The following is an 18,284-nucleotide window of genomic DNA, read 5'->3' on the forward strand; positions in this document are numbered from 1 at the left end:
GTTTTGAAGCAATTTCTAAGGCTCTGGGACTTCAGCAAACCACAATGAGAGCCGTTACCTGCAATGGAGTAAACAGTGGTGATCCTTCCCAGGGATGACTGGCCTACCAAAACTTAGCCAAGAGCCCATCAAGAACTCATCCAGAACGTTACAAAGAAACCCAGACAAACTTTTAAAGAACTACAGGCTTCACTTGCCTTGGTTAAGTTCAATGTACACGATTCCACAATGAAAAAGACACAGGGCAAAAATGCCATCCATGGGTAAGCTGCATGTGTAAATCACTGAGGACCTAAAAGAACAAAACCCAAAAAACATCTAGATGATGTCACGAAAGTTTTGGAGGTCATCTAGATGTTCATGCCAACAGTCAAACATGGTGGTTGTTGTGTGATGGTCTGGGGCTGCTTTGCTTCTGCAGGACCTGGATGACTTGTCTTAATTGATGGAACCATGAATTTTGCTCTCTGTCAGCAATCCAGTTTGACCATTTGCATTTTGACCATAGCTTTATTCATTTTTTGGATAGTAGCCTGTCATACAAACTGCCAACTATTCATTATTTGTTAACTACAGTACCCTCAGTACTTAAGTGGAAAAAGAAACAAGCAAACTTTGGACACCGTCTTGGCTGATTGATCAATTTATGTTAAGGGGGAATCGCTTTGCATTTGTTTCTGACTGACCAGTGCTGGTTAGCACTGACAGTTTCTGTGGCTATTTTCGAGCTGAAGGACGTTTTCCAGCATTACATGCAGTACGTGAGGTAATTTTCAGCCAGAGGACATTTTTCAGACATAACATCCACCCTCAATATCACCGAGGGTCAGCAGCCAGGCTTGGGCCAATGCGGGCTAAGTCTACCAGCAGCCAGCAAGCTAAAGTTATTACCTGTCCATCCAACCAAACACAGTCTTTAATCTCCCCAAAGGCAACATTTTTTTAAGGCGCACCTGAGAAATTCAGTTCTGAAAATAGTTGTAAACATAAACACACACAAACCCAAACCTTCAGCTGTGTCCTTGACTTGGCTGTTGTGCCGCTTCTGTGTTTTGATGGCTCCAGAAAAAAAAAAAAAGATTCATACAGCAGGATAAAGCCCTTTCATCACCTGAGAGTCATCCTGGGTGAAAGGATTTGGCTTATGAATAAATAATAGTCATTATAAGCCTTTCTCAACTCTGTACATCGCCTGATTTTTTCTAAAGCTGAGGCTACTGCTTCTGATTGCTAGTGTGAAATTCAAGCAATTCAGTCGGAGCAAAGCCAGAGATCACCCATTCATTTATGGAATTTCCAGGCAAAATGGCCTTTAAGTACAAAAAGTGTAACAAACTTACACAGAAGACTCAACAAATAAATACAACTGCTTTTGGCTTCTCAAAGAAATCTGCAGGAATATTTTTCCACACTTCCAAAGTTCAGTCTTAGATCAGTTCAGTTCAGTAGTTCAGTCTTTTCTAAAGTAATCAGACACATTCAGTGATGTTGAGGTCTGGACTCTGGGGTGGCCAGTCCATTGTTCAGCTTCATTGTTTGATGTGTCTCCTTTTCTCAGTGAGGTTCTTCTTGAACAGCTACACATTCTTTCAGACCCACAGCACTAAGGTGTCTTATCACAGTGGAAGGATGGACAGAAACACCTGTGGATTTTATTCAGATCTAAAGCAGCTTATAAGATGAAAGCTTTCAATGCTGTTTATCCGATAGAGACAGTCTTGGTGTCTACCAGGTCTTCCAGGTGGTTGCTGGGTGTCTTGTTTTTTCTGTATCTTTTAACCCCAGTTATGAAAACTCATGCTGCGTCGCTGATCTCTTAAGAAATATGGCTAAAAAAGAATGATCTTGTTCTGAATTGCTTTTGAGTGGAATAAACAAGAGGAAGGACCTTTAAAGAAAACTACATAGCTTTAAACAGGACGGAATAGGCCCAATAAATATAGCTATTTTTGGCAGGTAGGATAGCCTTCAATGCAAAACATCTCTCTTTCCCCAACATATTAAGAAATTCATCCTTGTGTCTGTGGAGTGGAATGTCTAAAATGTCCTGCACCACAACTGGCAGCTAAAGTGATGCAAGGGAGTAGAACAAGGTCGTAAGAGGAAAGGAAAAAAAATCAGGATGGACTTAATGAAAAATGCACAAAGATTTCTGTTTGTCTTCCTTTTATTAGTTTATATAAGTTAAGTCACAAACCTGTATTTGTAAAAATTCACAGTTTGCATCCAAACAGTGTTTTAAACATCTCACTTTGTTTAAAAAATAATCTTTTTAAGTGTCCATTTTGTGCAGATCAAAGATTGCATCACCCTAAAGTTAAGAAGAGTCTGATCTTGCTTTTTAGATCCGTTGCTGGGTTGAGCCTGTGGAGGCACGGATGGGTTGCCATGTAGCAGTCCTGTTTGGACAGGTTGTCACATCTCTCCTCTAACAAGGTCGCCAGGTCCTCCGCAATATGGCACATGTCCTTGCATGCTCTTAGAGGGTTTCTTCAACCTTGTTAGCATGTAGCAGGAGATAAATGCAACCAGAAAGCTTCCAAAATGTCTTGAGTGATTCTAAACCAGTGTCTTGGCTTTGAGCTCAGTGGTTCCAGCCCCTGATCTGGGAGAGCCCCTATCTTGATGTGATTTTAGCATTTTCCCTGTGCTAACCCACTCATTTTACTTTAGGAGAGGTTGGTAAAATTGTATTATGTAAGATGTTTTGGATAAAGTGGAAGGAAATAGCATTAGTCAGCAGAACAGAAAATGCTAAAGGGGGGAGGGCAATGGGTCCAAAGCACAGCTGATGTTACAAAATGTTCTTCTGCATGTTGTGCGCACTTGCAACCCCATTTCCTAAAAAGCTGGGGTGCTGTGCAAAATGAGAATAAAAACAAAACTCAACGATGTGCAAACCATTTAAACTTTATATTTAATTGAGAATAGTACAAAGACAACAAATCACAAGTTGAAATTGAGAAATTTTATTGTTCTTTGAAAAATATGTGCCCATTTTGAATTTGATGCCAACAACACATTCCAAGAAAGTTGGGATGGGGGCCTGTTTACCACTGTTTTTCATCACATCTTGATCACCTCTGTAAGTGTTTGGGATCTGAGAAGCGTTGGAGAAGTAGAAGAGACTCCTGAAGTTTTGAAAGTGAAAATGTTTTCCCATTTTTATTTGATTTGGGACTTCAGCTGCTCAACAGTTTGGGGTCTCATCTTTCTTGTTACGTATAAACATGTAGAAATCATTCAGCATTAATGACGCTTTCACAGATGTGCATGTCAACCATGCCTTGTGCACTAATGCACCCCTATTCCATCATGAATACTGGCTTTGAACTGTGCTCTGATAACAAGCTGAGTGGTCTTTAGCCCAGAGGACAAAGTGTCCATGATTTCCAAAATAATTTCAAACTTTGATTCGTCGGACCAGAGAACACTTTTCCACTTCGACTCTGTCTATTTTACAAGATCTCGGGACCAGAGCAGGTGGCAGCATATACAGTATATATGTTTCTTCTTTGCGTTTTAGAGCTTTAACTTGCATTTGTGGATGCAGTGACAAACTTTTCATAGACAGTGTTTTCAGAAGTGTTTCTGAGCCCATGTAGTGATTTCCACTACCGAATCATGTCTGTTTTTAATGCAGTGCTGCCTGAGGGCCCAAAGATCATGGCCAGCAAATATTGTTTTTTGGCCTTGTCCCTTACATAAGTGTTTTTTTTTTTTTTTGATCCCACAATGGGGAAATTTCACCTCCGCATTTAACCCATCCGTGAAGTGAAACACCACATACACACTAGTGAACACACACACTAGGGGGCAGTGAGCACACTTGCCCAGAGCGGTGGGCAGCCCTATCCACGGCGCCCAGGGAGCAATTGGGGGGTTAGGTGTCTTGCTCAAGGACACCTCAGTCATGGATTGTCGGCCCTGGGGATCGAACCGGCAACCTTCCAGTCACAGGGCCAGAACCCTAACCTCCAGCCCACGACTGCCCCAATCGATTTCTCCAGATTCTCTTATACTTTTAATAATATTATGTACTATAGATGATGAAAAGCAAAAGTTCTTTGCTATTTTATGTTGAGCATATTATTGTTGAACTGCTGCCCTATTTGATCATGCAGTCTTTCACAGACTGGTGAACCCCTTCTCACCTCTACTTCTGAAAGACTCAGCCTCTATGGGATGCTCTTTTAAACTCAGTCATGTTACTGACCTGTAGCCGATGTACCACTAGGTGTTTTAGCATTTTTTACCAGCCTTTTGTTGCCCTTGTTCTAACTGTTTTGGAATGTTTTGTTGACATCATATTTAAAATGGGCATATAGTTTTCAAAAAGCAGCCATATTTCTCAGTTTCAACATTTGATATGTTGTCTTTGTACTATTTATAATGAAATATATGGTTTAAATGATTGTGGAAAACTGTGAGTATTAGAGGTAGGTTTAGGCTTGGGCAATAAAGGGAAAAAATAAAGAAAAATACCATTATGCTCATTTTTGCCAGGGCTGCTATGGGTTTCCAATGGTATGTTTGCTCTCAGCTAATGACAACTTACATTTTGGACATTCTAGATTAACCCCTTAAATGGCAAGGGCACACTGGAGGGCCCAAAGCTTGTATAACCCAAGAATAGGTCAACTAGTTTGCATTGGAGTCCATGCAGTTACTGGATAATAAGCCCTAGTATGTAATAAGCCTGGGATTTTAACACAGTTTAAATACAGACATTTAAAGCTTGAAAACAGACAACAAACAATTTAATTAGCTGTTTTCCACTTTTAACAACTGATTAAAGTCAGTGATGTATCTAGAACTTTCAGGAGGGTAAAGTGGCATTTTCTTTTCTTCACTTCAGCTCCTAAAGGCCTAACCTATGGTGGAGCTTGTTTGGCTGTATCTCTCTAGACACAATGGTAAAGAAAGTATAAACTGGACCATTTTTGAACATTTTTCACCAAGAATGAAACCCTTTTGTGTCTAACCAAAACTTAAAGAGGAATTAAGACCATTGCCGCATTACTTGTAGGGGTTTAGCATCATTTTAGTATGTTTATATATCACAGAAATCATTAGGCCTGAGGGTTCCCTATTATTAATGAACATTTTAGGTGTATTGGCGCAGTGAAAACTTCAAAATATGTAGGGGAACTCCAAGACCAAGGTTGGGAAAATAGTTTTAGCCAGAAACAGTTATGAGAGAAATCACTGCCAGTAGAATACAGTACAAAAGTGTACCTGTGGTATCTCTTACTGATCACTATACCCTGTGACTTGATGCTGTCATAAAATTTGGGCAGAGGCAGAGATGGGACATTTGTCCAGCAGCTTTGATTGGGCATTTCTTCTTTCCTTATAAGACACTCATACACATACCCAAATATTAGCATATAGCTGTCTCCTCTTCTAAGTGCTAGCCTTCGCCAGGTGCTAGCCTCAGCTGAATGCTCATCTCTGCTAGGTGTTAGATGGAGCTACATGTCGGCTATGACCTCTGGAACCAAGAAGAACCTAGAGGAACCGGGCCACTCTGGGCTTCTCCAGAGACTTGGACGGCTGGTCCAGAACAGACACCTCTGTCATCATAAGCAGTCCCTGCATAGCGCCACCTGGCCTTTGCGGAAGTCCCTGCAGGGACAGATGCGTCTGTATTTAGCACTGAAGCCAGCGCAGCTGAACAAGAGCGATTCCTTCTGCAGGCCACACTCGTGCCTGGCTACGGAGAAAGCCGGAAAGATGTGGTTCACCTCCAACTCCACCACCTCACACTGGATCTCCAGCCTGAAAGGAGAAAGAGATCAAAGACTAAAGAAGGAAACGTGAAGAGAGACAGCTAAAGAAAATGGCTAACTGGAGGCGAAGGTGAAGATTAAGCCATGAAAGAAGAGACAGAAGACTGAATGAGAAGAGAGGAGAGAGGATGATAAAGGTTGAAGGTAAGGCATAAAAGACAGATGAAAGGACAGGTTAAATGAAGAGAGATGGTGGCTAAGAAAAGGTGAGATAGCAAAGGCTGGGGAGAAAGAGAGAGGATAATAGAGAGAAAAAGACAAGCTGCTATTCTTTGTTGCAGCTGCCGGTGAGGTAACTAGATCCACTGTTCTGATACGCAATTCCATGACACTGTCGCATCTTTGAACTGTACATCCTCATACACAATTCCCTTTATGCTATCTGAGGCAGGAAGAGGCCCCAGTGGTAGCTGCCCTTTGCTGCTGATCAACTGTTAGTTTCTGTTAGCTAATTTCAAAATCACAATAGCAAAGAAAGTTTAAGCCTGCTGCAGACTGTCCAGTGACAAAGACACAAAAATAAGATATTTTAGTAATACCTGAATATTTATGAACAGCTTATGACAGTAATTGCAGAAACAACCATTTTAAAAATATGCTTAAATAAATAAATTACATTGCATTAACATAAGGGATCTTATGGAAGCTACATCAATTTATTGTTTGTGTTCATGTTTTGATGTTTCCCCACTAGCTGAGAAGTTTGCCACTGTATCCACCTAGATATCGACCTAGAAGGATCATCCGTCCATGGCTGAAAGGCTTTGTGGGCTTTCCATTAAAGCCATATTATACCATCACTATAAGGCTGCCGAAACTGGCCACTTGAGTGATGCTGCACCACCACTGCAAAGCTGCCTGGGTTGGCCACTGGAGTGACAATGCACCACCACTGCAAAGCTGCCTGGGTTGGCCACTTGAGTGACAATGCACCACCACTGCAAAGCTGCCTGGACTGGCCACTTGAGTGACACTGCACCGCCACTGTGAGGCTGCCTGGACTGGCCACTTGAGTGACACTGCACCGCCACTGCGAGGCTGCCTGGACTGCCCACTTGAGTGACACTGCACCACCACTGTGAGGCTGCCTGGACTGGCCACTTGAGTGACACTGCACCGCCACTGCGAGGCTACCTAGATCGGCCACTTGAGTGACACTGCACCACCACTGCGAGGCTACCTAGATCGGCCACTTGAGTGACACTTCACCACCACTGCGAGTCTGCCTGGACTGGCCACTTGAGTGACACTGCACCACCACTGCGAGTCTACCTAGATCGGCCACTTGAGTGACACTGCACCACCACTACGAGTCTGCCTGGACTGCCCACTTGAGTGACACTTCACCACCACTGCGAGTCTACCTAGATCGGCCACTTGAGTGACACTGCACCACCACTGCGAGTCTGCCTGGACTGGCCACTTGAGTGACACTGCACCACCACTGCGAGGCTACCTAGATCGGCCACTTGAGTGACACTTCACCACCACTGCGAGGTTACCTAGATCGGCCACTTGAGTGACACTGCACCACCACTGCGAGGCTACCTAGATCGGCCACTTGAGTGACACTGCACCACCACTGCGAGGCTACCTAGATCGGCCACTTGAGTGACACTTCACCACCACTGCGAGGTTACCTAGATCGGCCACTTGAGTGACACTGCACCACCACTGCGAGGCTACCTAGATCGGCCACTTGAGTGACACTGCATTACCACTATGAGGTTGCCTGGACTGGCTGCTTGAGTGACACTGCACCACAGCCACATGGCTGCCGTGGCCAGTAATGTTCAGCAGCATGAGTGCCGCTATACCGCAGCTGCTTAGGCCGTCTGTGAGGGAGCAGCAACATTGCAACTATGAAGCTGCTTGGGCCAGCAGCTTGAGCAACAATCAAGAAAGTTGCCATTATGGATTCTGTTCAGTAATACAACAGTTAATATCTTATTAATATAATAATTGCAATTGTCATGACAGATGCCAAAATGAATGACACTTATGTCACATGCTACTTTGTGCTATGTGCTCTTGTAAGCTGTCATGACCATCAAATGTGACATCTGTCATTAAATCCATCCATCCATCCATTTTCTAAGCCACTTCTCCCTCAGGGTCATGGGGGGGGTGGGGCGGGGGTGGTGGTGTTGGAGCTGGAGTGAGGTAAAGGTTGGACCCAATGTCTAGCTCAGGCAAATACAGTGAGGATTGACCAAGTCAAGAATGAACGGTCAGAATAAATGCCTGTCCATTTAGTTTAATACCTTACATCAGTTCAATATATTTTACTGAAATATTGCTTTATAAATAGATTATTCAATGCTTATGCATGTGGTATAAAACTCCAATAAAGGTAGCCTTCAAATATACTGTTACTCTTCTATATCATAATGTTTAAGATAATGCTGATAATTTGTCTTTGCTGAGATATACAGTTACAAAATTTGTTCATTTGGAAAATGTCTACAGTCTGCGTGGACTATTCATAAGCATCAGCTCACACTTTAAAAACGAATATGCCGAATATTCTTTGTGTGATGATATAGAACAAAATTTGCCTAGTTGGCAAAAGAACCATTATAAGGACCAGCCTTGCAAATGTGATGAGTGTGAAGAACCTTACAGGTTACAGTATCTCCACAGTCTAAGTTCTAGAATGAACCGTTAAATTGGTATAGAGCTTGTATATTATAAAAGATTCTTCAAGCTCCCATTTCTCTCGTCAAAGCATGATCCTTTAGTTTCTGAAACCAAAAGTGTTACTTCTACATTCTAGTAGCTAAAAAGCTTCTGAGATGGTCCAGAACCATTTTTTGCTGCTTTATAGAACCATCTTAAAGGATTCTTTGAAGAACCATTCACAACAGGTAACCATTCACATCAGACAAAAATCATTAACCCTCTTGAATAGCCAGGGCCTGCCAGACGTTTTATTACGCACTTCTATAACCTAAGAATAGCTCAACAAGTTTGCATTGAAGCCCCTATAGTTCCTGAATAATAAGTGTTAGTATGTAATAAGGGTTCATTTTAAGGGTTTAATCATGTAAAGAACCATTAATGCTTTCCAATAATTCTTTGAGTTGTCATGGTTCTATGCATTTACCTTGCCTTTCCTAAAGAACCCCTTTTTAACAGTATATGACTTTGCTTAATGCTTTTTTGCACTCCTAATTTTCAAAAAGTGCATGTCATTCTGCTACTGGTGGATTTTAGCTACGTGGCATAGCAGTCACACTTTCACAGATTCTACTCTAATATCTGTGGCAGAACTTCATTATCAGCCTCCTTCAGTCGTACTAATTCAGATTCTGGTGAGTGAATCTGAATCTGAATGTGCAGGTGCAGATGTCTATGTAGGGGGCTGCCAACATATACGTTAATGTGCGCACTAGTGGACAATGAATTGAGAAAGAACACTCTGCTCTTATCCCTGAAAGGTCTCATGCTGTGTTGTAACAGAGAGAAAGAAATCACTAACATATTTAAAGCAATCAATAAGACATTGTTCTGTTTGGGGCTTTGTCTCAAACCCAGTGCTACCAGATATAATTACCTGTTCAACTAATCAGCATTTGCTTGATGCAGCATGAGTTTCATGTATAACATTGAGGTGTTGCACCTCAGCAAGCTACGATAAACCTATTCTCTATATTTCTAAGCTTTAAAATTTGTATATCTTATTAGAAGTATAATTCACATCAATGGTCTCCAACCCTGGTCCTGGAGAGCTACCTCCCAGCAGAGGCTAGGTTCAACTACAATTTGCCACACTTGCTCCAGTTAAACAACCACTTCCCAAATTCCTGGCTGGAGCAGTTGGATCTTCAGTGGTCATGACCCCCATGGATCCTCATAGAGCAGGTACTATGTGGGTGATAGAACACTGAGATGTTTAAAAACTCCAGCAGCACTACTTAAATTAGGCTAATTTTGCTCTGTTGGATTCCCAGGTTTGTCTGGGAGGATTAAATGGTCAGTCAAAAGAAACTATAACTCACTTAATCAGTGCCTCTTTGTTGTTGATGAAGCGGAAGAAGGCAGGTTCACACACCAACCCTGAGGTCTGGCAGGCCTCCACGCACGACTGGCCTTCTTTGGACACCGTGAGCCTCAGGGCGCTCAGTGGAGGCCAGCAGGGTGGCACTGTAGAGTTAGCAGCCCAGCCTAGGAGCGTTGAGTTGGGCAGCAGGGTGAACAGGCCCCCAGGCCAAACTCGGGAGGCATTGGCTGGAGGAAATGGAGCCTCTATACTGCAGAAGTCCTGTCCAAAGATAGAGATAGAGAGTGAAATTCTCCTAAAAAGTTATGTTTTTATATTTTACACCCCTGACAAGCAAAGGAAAAGTCTTTTTCAGCTACTACATTTTTTTTCCATAAGAATATTCAGTTGTTGGCTTTATATTAATAATGTCTTTCTGGCAAAAAATTACAATTCTCTAATTTGACAATGATGTGGTCATTGTTCACGTTTAAAAGCAAACATAAAAACAAAACAAAACAAAATAAAATGTGTTTTCTTCTGTTTTCTAGATGACAAACAACAACATACAGTAAGAACACAGCACACAGTAATATTGAGTACATGTTTTGAAATTAAGCAAGATCATTTTGGCAGGTCTTGGGATGGTTGTCAAAAAAGTATGCAGATTATTATTATTATTATTATTATTATTATTATTATTATTATTATTATTATTATTATTATTTGTAGTAGTAGTAGTAGTAGTACTACTAAGTGCTATCAAGACTCCTGGTAACCATATGCATAATGTTCTTCAGGACGCTTGTGTTTGATCTTCAAGTTTCTTAATGACTTTCTCATGATATTCGTGATTGTGTCTTGTTGCTGTCCATCATCTTCCTTCAGCTGTTCAAATCATAATTTTCTTTGGTCAATAAATTGATTAGTCTCATTATATGTGCAAAATAAAAGCTTCAGTTTGGATATCTGAGCTTCAAGTGAAAGCTGAGGCTTGATTTAGTCAAAAAAGTTGTTTTGCCCAAGGCACTCTCAAACCATATCAGCCTGGTCTTTCAGATCTATCTTTGTTCAGATGCACATCATTAAAAACTTTAACGTGCCTTCTACATAATATCTTCTCCATCATTGTGGTTGCACTGTCACTACAAGCTAAAACAGTAAAGTCAATCAGGGAATCAGCACTTAGCCAAGCAGCTAGCCTAACAGTTAGCTTCATTGCCTTATCACTGGGTATTCATTTTTTGACATAATTACAAAATTATTTGCATTGTTTGGAAATTTCCTGTTGAAATGAACTGTAGACATAGTGCAAAATGACTTCCAAATGGTGTTCCAATAAAATCCATTCTAACTTCCCTCTCTTGAAAAGCTTTGAGATATGAAATTTTATTCTGACATTATGTGGTTTTTCTCTCTCGTGTCAGATCAAATTTTCAACCAAATATTGCATTAATAATACATTTATTTGTGTTAGTACATTAAAAATAATTGATAATATAACTGCAAACAACTTTAGAACTGAGTCACATCCAATTTTTCCATCAGCAAAAATCTGATACCTCATTAGTTGTCTTGAAAAGTTGTGATGAAAAGTTAGCATGACGTCTGATCAAATTTTAAAAATCTCATGAGATTTAACTTAAAATAATAAAGTAATAATGCAAAGTTTAGTATTATAAAGTAAGAATGAAACCTACTCCCAAATCATTCTCATTCCTCTCAAAACACCAAAGCCAGCAACATATTCTCCTCTTTTCCTTCCTAAACAGCCAGATGATCATTTATAAAGTTCATTTGTAATGTTCATCATTTATAAAGTCTGGAGGTCATGAGGGGAGAATAGCTGCTAATACAAAGGGAAAGATTAATCATGACCATGTCATTATGATTAAATACGCAAGATCAATCGCATTTTAACATGAAAGCACCGACTGGGAGAATCATAAGAAATGAGTTTAATGGAATTTTTGAGCACATTAAAGATTATAAGACTATGTTCTTACTTCACTGAGTAAAATTTCTAATATTTCTTTTTTTTTTTTTTTGGAATCACTACATAAATCTAGATCCTGTGACATAAACGGAGTCTGTTCTACAGTTTCTCATTAGGCTGAATGAATAACTGACTCTAAATGTAGGTATTGTGATATAAACCGAGTGTGTTCTACAGTTTCTCATTAGGCTGAATGAATAACTGACTCTAAATGTAGGTATTGTGATATAAACTGAGTCTGTTCTACAGTTTCTCATTAGGCTGAATGAATAACTGACTCTAAATGTAGGTATTGTGATATAAACTGAGTCTGTTCTACAGTTTCTCATTAGGCTGAATGAATAACCGACTCTAAATGTAGGTATTGTGATATAAACCGAGTGTGTTCTACAGTTTCTCATTAGGCTGAATGAATAACTGACTCTAAATGTAGGTATTGTGATATAAACTGAGTCTGTTCTACAGTTTCTCATTAGGCTGAATGAATAACTGACTCTAAATGTAGGTATTGTGATATAAACCGAGTGTGTTCTACAGTTTCTCATTAGGCTGAATGAATAACTGACTCTAAATGTAGGTATTGTGATATAAACTGAGTCTGTTCTACAGTTTCTCATTAGGCTGAATGAATAACTGACTCTAAATGTAGGTATTGTGATATAAACCGAGTCTGTTCTACAGTTTCTCATTAGACTGAATGAATAACTGACTCTAAATGTAGGTATTGTGATATAAACTGAGTCTGTTCTACAGTTTCTCATTAGACTGAATGAATAACTGACTCTAAATGTAGGTATTGTGATATAAACTGAGTCTGTTCTACAGTTTCTCATTAGACTGAATGAATAACTGACTCTAAATGTAGGTATTGTGATATAAACTGAGTCTTTTCTACAGTTTCTCATTAGGCTGAATGAATAACTGGCTCTAAATGTAGGTATTGTGATATAAACTGAGTCTTTTCTACAGTTTCTCATTAGACTGAATGAATAACTGACTCTAAATGTAGATATTGTGATATAAACTGAGTCTTTTCTACAGTTTCTCATTAGGCTGAATGAATAACCGACTCTAAATGTAGGTATTGTGATATAAACCGAGTCTGTTCTACAGTTTCTCATTAGACTGAATGAATAACCGACTCTAAATGTAGGTATTGTGATATAAACCGAGTCTGTTCTACAGTTTCTCATTAGACTGAATGAATAACTGACTCTAAATGTAGGTATTGTGATATAAACTGAGTCTGTTCTACAGTTTCTCATTAGACTGAATGAATAACTGACTCTAAATGTAGATATTGTGATATAAACTGAGTCTGTTCTACAGTTTCTCATTAGGCTGAATGAATAACTGGCTCTAAATGTAGGTATTGTGATATAAACTGAGTCTGTTCTACAGTTTCTCATTAGGCTGAATGAATAACTGACTCTAAATGTAGGTATTGTGATATAAACCGAGTCTGTTCTACAGTTTCTCATTAGACTGAATGAATAACTGACTCTAAATGTAGGTATTGTGATATAAACTGAGTCTGTTCTACAGTTTCTCATTAGACTGAATGAATAACTGACTCTAAATGTAGGTATTGTGATATAAACTGAGTCTGTTCTACAGTTTCTCATTAGACTGAATGAATAACTGACTCTAAATGTAGGTATTGTGATATAAACTGAGTCTTTTCTACAGTTTCTCATTAGGCTGAATGAATAACTGGCTCTAAATGTAGGTATTGTGATATAAACTGAGTCTTTTCTACAGTTTCTCATTAGACTGAATGAATAACTGACTCTAAATGTAGATATTGTGATATAAACTGAGTCTTTTCTACAGTTTCTCATTAGGCTGAATGAATAACCGACTCTAAATGTAGGTATTGTGATATAAACCGAGTCTGTTCTACAGTTTCTCATTAGACTGAATGAATAACCGACTCTAAATGTAGGTATTGTGATATAAACTGAGTCTGTTCTACAGTTTCTCATTAGACTGAATGAATAACTGACTCTAAATGTAGGTATTGTGATATAAACTGAGTCTGTTCTACAGTTTCTCATTAGGCTGAATGAATAACTGACTCTAAATGTAGGTATTGTGATATAAACTGAGTCTGTTCTACAGTTTCTCATTAGACTGAATGAATAACCGGCTCTAAATGTAGGTATTGTGATATAAACTGAGTCTGTTCTACAGTTTCTCATTAGGCTGAATGAATAACTGGCTCTAAATGTAGGTATTGTGATATAAACCGAGTCTGTTCTACAGTTTCTCATTAGGCTGAATGAATAACTGACTCTAAATGTAGGTATTGTGATATAAACTGAGTCTGTTCTACAGTTTCTCATTAGGCTGAATGAATAACTGGCTCTCAATGTAGGTATTGTGATATAAACTGAGTCTGTTCTACAGTTTCTCATTAGGTTGAATGAATAACTGACTCTAAATGTAGGTATTGTGATATAAACTGAGTCTGTTCTACAGTTTCTCATTAGGCTGAATGAATAACTGACTCTAAATGTAGGTATTATGATATAAACTGAGTCTGTTCTACAGTTTCTCATTAGGCTGAATGAATAACTGACTCTAAATGTAGGTATTGTGATATAAACTGAGTCTTTTCTACAGTTTCTCATTAGACTGAATGAATAACTGACTCTAAATGTAGATATTGTGATATAAACTGAGTCTTTTCTACAGTTTCTCATTAGGCTGAATGAATAACCGACTCTAAATGTAGGTATTGTGATATAAACCGAGTCTGTTCTACAGTTTCTCATTAGACTGAATGAATAACCGACTCTAAATGTAGGTATTGTGATATAAACTGAGTCTGTTCTACAGTTTCTCATTAGACTGAATGAATAACTGACTCTAAATGTAGGTATTGTGATATAAACTGAGTCTGTTCTACAGTTTCTCATTAGGCTGAATGAATAACTGACTCTAAATGTAGGTATTGTGATATAAACTGAGTCTGTTCTACAGTTTCTCATTAGACTGAATGAATAACCGGCTCTAAATGTAGGTATTGTGATATAAACTGAGTCTGTTCTACAGTTTCTCATTAGGCTGAATGAATAACCGGCTCTAAATGTAGGTATTGTGATATAAACTGAGTCTGTTCTACAGTTTCTCATTAGGCTGAATGAATAACCGGCTCTAAATGTAGGTATTGTGATATAAACTGAGTCTGTTCTACAGTTTCTCATTAGGCTGAATGAATAACCGGCTCTAAATGTAGGTATTGTGATATAAACTGAGTCTGTTCTACAGTTTCTCATTAGGCTGAATGAATAACTGGCTCTCAATGTAGGTATTGTGATATAAACTGAGTCTGTTCTACAGTTTCTCATTAGGTTGAATGAATAACTGACTCTAAATGTAGGTATTGTGATATAAACTGAGTCTGTTCTACAGTTTCTCATTAGGCTGAATGAATAACTGACTCTAAATGTAGGTATTGTGATATAAACTGAGTCTGTTCTACAGTTTCTCATTAGACTGAATGAATAACTGACTCTAAATGTAGGTATTGTGATATAAACTGAGTCTGTTCTACAGTTTCTCATTAGACTGAATGAATAACTGACTCTAAATGTAGGTATTGTGATATAAACTGAGTCTTTTCTACAGTTTCTCATTAGGCTGAATGAATAACTGGCTCTAAATGTAGGTATTGTGATATAAACTGAGTCTTTTCTACAGTTTCTCATTAGACTGAATGAATAACTGACTCTAAATGTAGATATTGTGATATAAACTGAGTCTTTTCTACAGTTTCTCATTAGGCTGAATGAATAACCGACTCTAAATGTAGGTATTGTGATATAAACCGAGTCTGTTCTACAGTTTCTCATTAGACTGAATGAATAACCGACTCTAAATGTAGGTATTGTGATATAAACCGAGTCTGTTCTACAGTTTCTCATTAGACTGAATGAATAACTGACTCTAAATGTAGGTATTGTGATATAAACTGAGTCTGTTCTACAGTTTCTCATTAGACTGAATGAATAACTGACTCTAAATGTAGATATTGTGATATAAACTGAGTCTGTTCTACAGTTTCTCATTAGGCTGAATGAATAACTGGCTCTAAATGTAGGTATTGTGATATAAACTGAGTCTGTTCTACAGTTTCTCATTAGGCTGAATGAATAACTGACTCTAAATGTAGGTATTGTGATGTAAACCGAGTCTGTTCTACAGTTTCTCATTAGACTGAATGAATAACTGACTCTAAATGTAGGTATTGTGATATAAACTGAGTCTGTTCTACAGTTTCTCATTAGACTGAATGAATAACTGACTCTAAATGTAGGTATTGTGATATAAACTGAGTCTGTTCTACAGTTTCTCATTAGACTGAATGAATAACTGACTCTAAATGTAGGTATTGTGATATAAACTGAGTCTTTTCTACAGTTTCTCATTAGGCTGAATGAATAACTGGCTCTAAATGTAGGTATTGTGATATAAACTGAGTCTTTTCTACAGTTTCTCATTAGACTGAATGAATAACTGACTCTAAATGTAGATATTGTGATATAAACTGAGTCTTTTCTACAGTTTCTCATTAGGCTGAATGAATAACCGACTCTAAATGTAGGTATTGTGATATAAACCGAGTCTGTTCTACAGTTTCTCATTAGACTGAATGAATAACCGACTCTAAATGTAGGTATTGTGATATAAACTGAGTCTGTTCTACAGTTTCTCATTAGACTGAATGAATAACTGACTCTAAATGTAGGTATTGTGATATAAACTGAGTCTGTTCTACAGTTTCTCATTAGGCTGAATGAATAACTGACTCTAAATGTAGGTATTGTGATATAAACTGAGTCTGTTCTACAGTTTCTCATTAGACTGAATGAATAACCGGCTCTAAATGTAGGTATTGTGATATAAACTGAGTCTGTTCTACAGTTTCTCATTAGGCTGAATGAATAACTGGCTCTAAATGTAGGTATTGTGATATAAACCGAGTCTGTTCTACAGTTTCTCATTAGGCTGAATGAATAACTGACTCTAAATGTAGGTATTGTGATATAAACTGAGTCTGTTCTACAGTTTCTCATTAGGCTGAATGAATAACTGGCTCTCAATGTAGGTATTGTGATATAAACTGAGTCTGTTCTACAGTTTCTCATTAGGTTGAATGAATAACTGACTCTAAATGTAGGTATTGTGATATAAACTGAGTCTGTTCTACAGTTTCTCATTAGGCTGAATGAATAACTGACTCTAAATGTAGGTATTATGATATAAACTGAGTCTGTTCTACAGTTTCTCATTAGGCTGAATGAATAACTGACTCTAAATGTAGGTATTGTGATATAAACTGAGTCTTTTCTACAGTTTCTCATTAGACTGAATGAATAACTGACTCTAAATGTAGATATTGTGATATAAACTGAGTCTTTTCTACAGTTTCTCATTAGGCTGAATGAATAACCGACTCTAAATGTAGGTATTGTGATATAAACCGAGTCTGTTCTACAGTTTCTCATTAGACTGAATGAATAACCGACTCTAAATGTAGGTATTGTGATATAAACTGAGTCTGTTCTACAGTTTCTCATTAGACTGAATGAATAACTGACTCTAAATGTAGGTATTGTGATATAAACTGAGTCTGTTCTACAGTTTCTCATTAGGCTGAATGAATAACTGACTCTAAATGTAGGTATTGTGATATAAACTGAGTCTGTTCTACAGTTTCTCATTAGACTGAATGAATAACCGGCTCTAAATGTAGGTATTGTGATATAAACTGAGTCTGTTCTACAGTTTCTCATTAGGCTGAATGAATAACCGGCTCTAAATGTAGGTATTGTGATATAAACTGAGTCTGTTCTACAGTTTCTCATTAGGCTGAATGAATAACCGGCTCTAAATGTAGGTATTGTGATATAAACTGAGTCTGTTCTACAGTTTCTCATTAGGCTGAATGAATAACCGGCTCTAAATGTAGGTATTGTGATATAAACTGAGTCTGTTCTACAGTTTCTCATTAGGCTGAATGAATAACTGGCTCTCAATGTAGGTATTGTGATATAAACTGAGTCTGTTCTACAGTTTCTCATTAGGTTGAATGAATAACTGACTCTAAATGTAGGTATTGTGATATAAACTGAGTCTGTTCTACAGTTTCTCATTAGGCTGAATGAATAACTGACTCTAAATGTAGGTATTGTGATATAAACTGAGTCTGTTCTACAGTTTCTCATTAGACTGAATGAATAACTGGCTCTAAATGTAGGTATTGTGATATAAACTGAGTCTGTTCTACAGTTTCTCATTAGGCTGAATGAATAACTGGCTCTAAATGTAGGTATTGTGATATAAACTGAGTCTGTTCTACAGTTTCTCATTAGGCTGAATGAATAACCGACTCTAAATGTAGGTATTGTGATATAAACTGAGTCTGTTCTACTAGTTACAGTGCCTTTACATGTAGGTATTAGATATTCAGCTTGCTGTTCATTGTTCAATATACAGTGTGAACAAT

The 18,284-nt window shown here is 38.2% G+C and overlaps 1 protein-coding gene across 1 annotated transcript in view; it reads right to left on the reverse strand.

The window, feature by feature from the left end:
* Window positions 1–3,991: 3,991 nt before the first annotated feature.
* Window positions 3,992–18,284, reverse strand: part of LOC108424797 (alpha-1,6-mannosylglycoprotein 6-beta-N-acetylglucosaminyltransferase B-like) — a 239,736-nt gene continuing 225,443 nt past the window's right edge. Inside the window, exons 17-18 of the mRNA XM_017693034.2 lie at window positions 9,794–10,056; window positions 3,992–5,781 (exon numbers count right to left, since the gene is read on the reverse strand). Of these exons, the coding sequence (XP_017548523.1) occupies window positions 5,583–5,781; window positions 9,794–10,056 (462 nt within the window). The 3' untranslated portion in view covers window positions 3,992–5,582. The remainder of the gene's footprint in view (window positions 5,782–9,793; window positions 10,057–18,284) is intronic.

Source organism: Pygocentrus nattereri, chromosome 30 (genome assembly GCF_015220715.1).
Source record: "Pygocentrus nattereri isolate fPygNat1 chromosome 30, fPygNat1.pri, whole genome shotgun sequence".
NCBI classification, from domain to species: domain Eukaryota; kingdom Metazoa; phylum Chordata; class Actinopteri; order Characiformes; family Serrasalmidae; genus Pygocentrus; species Pygocentrus nattereri.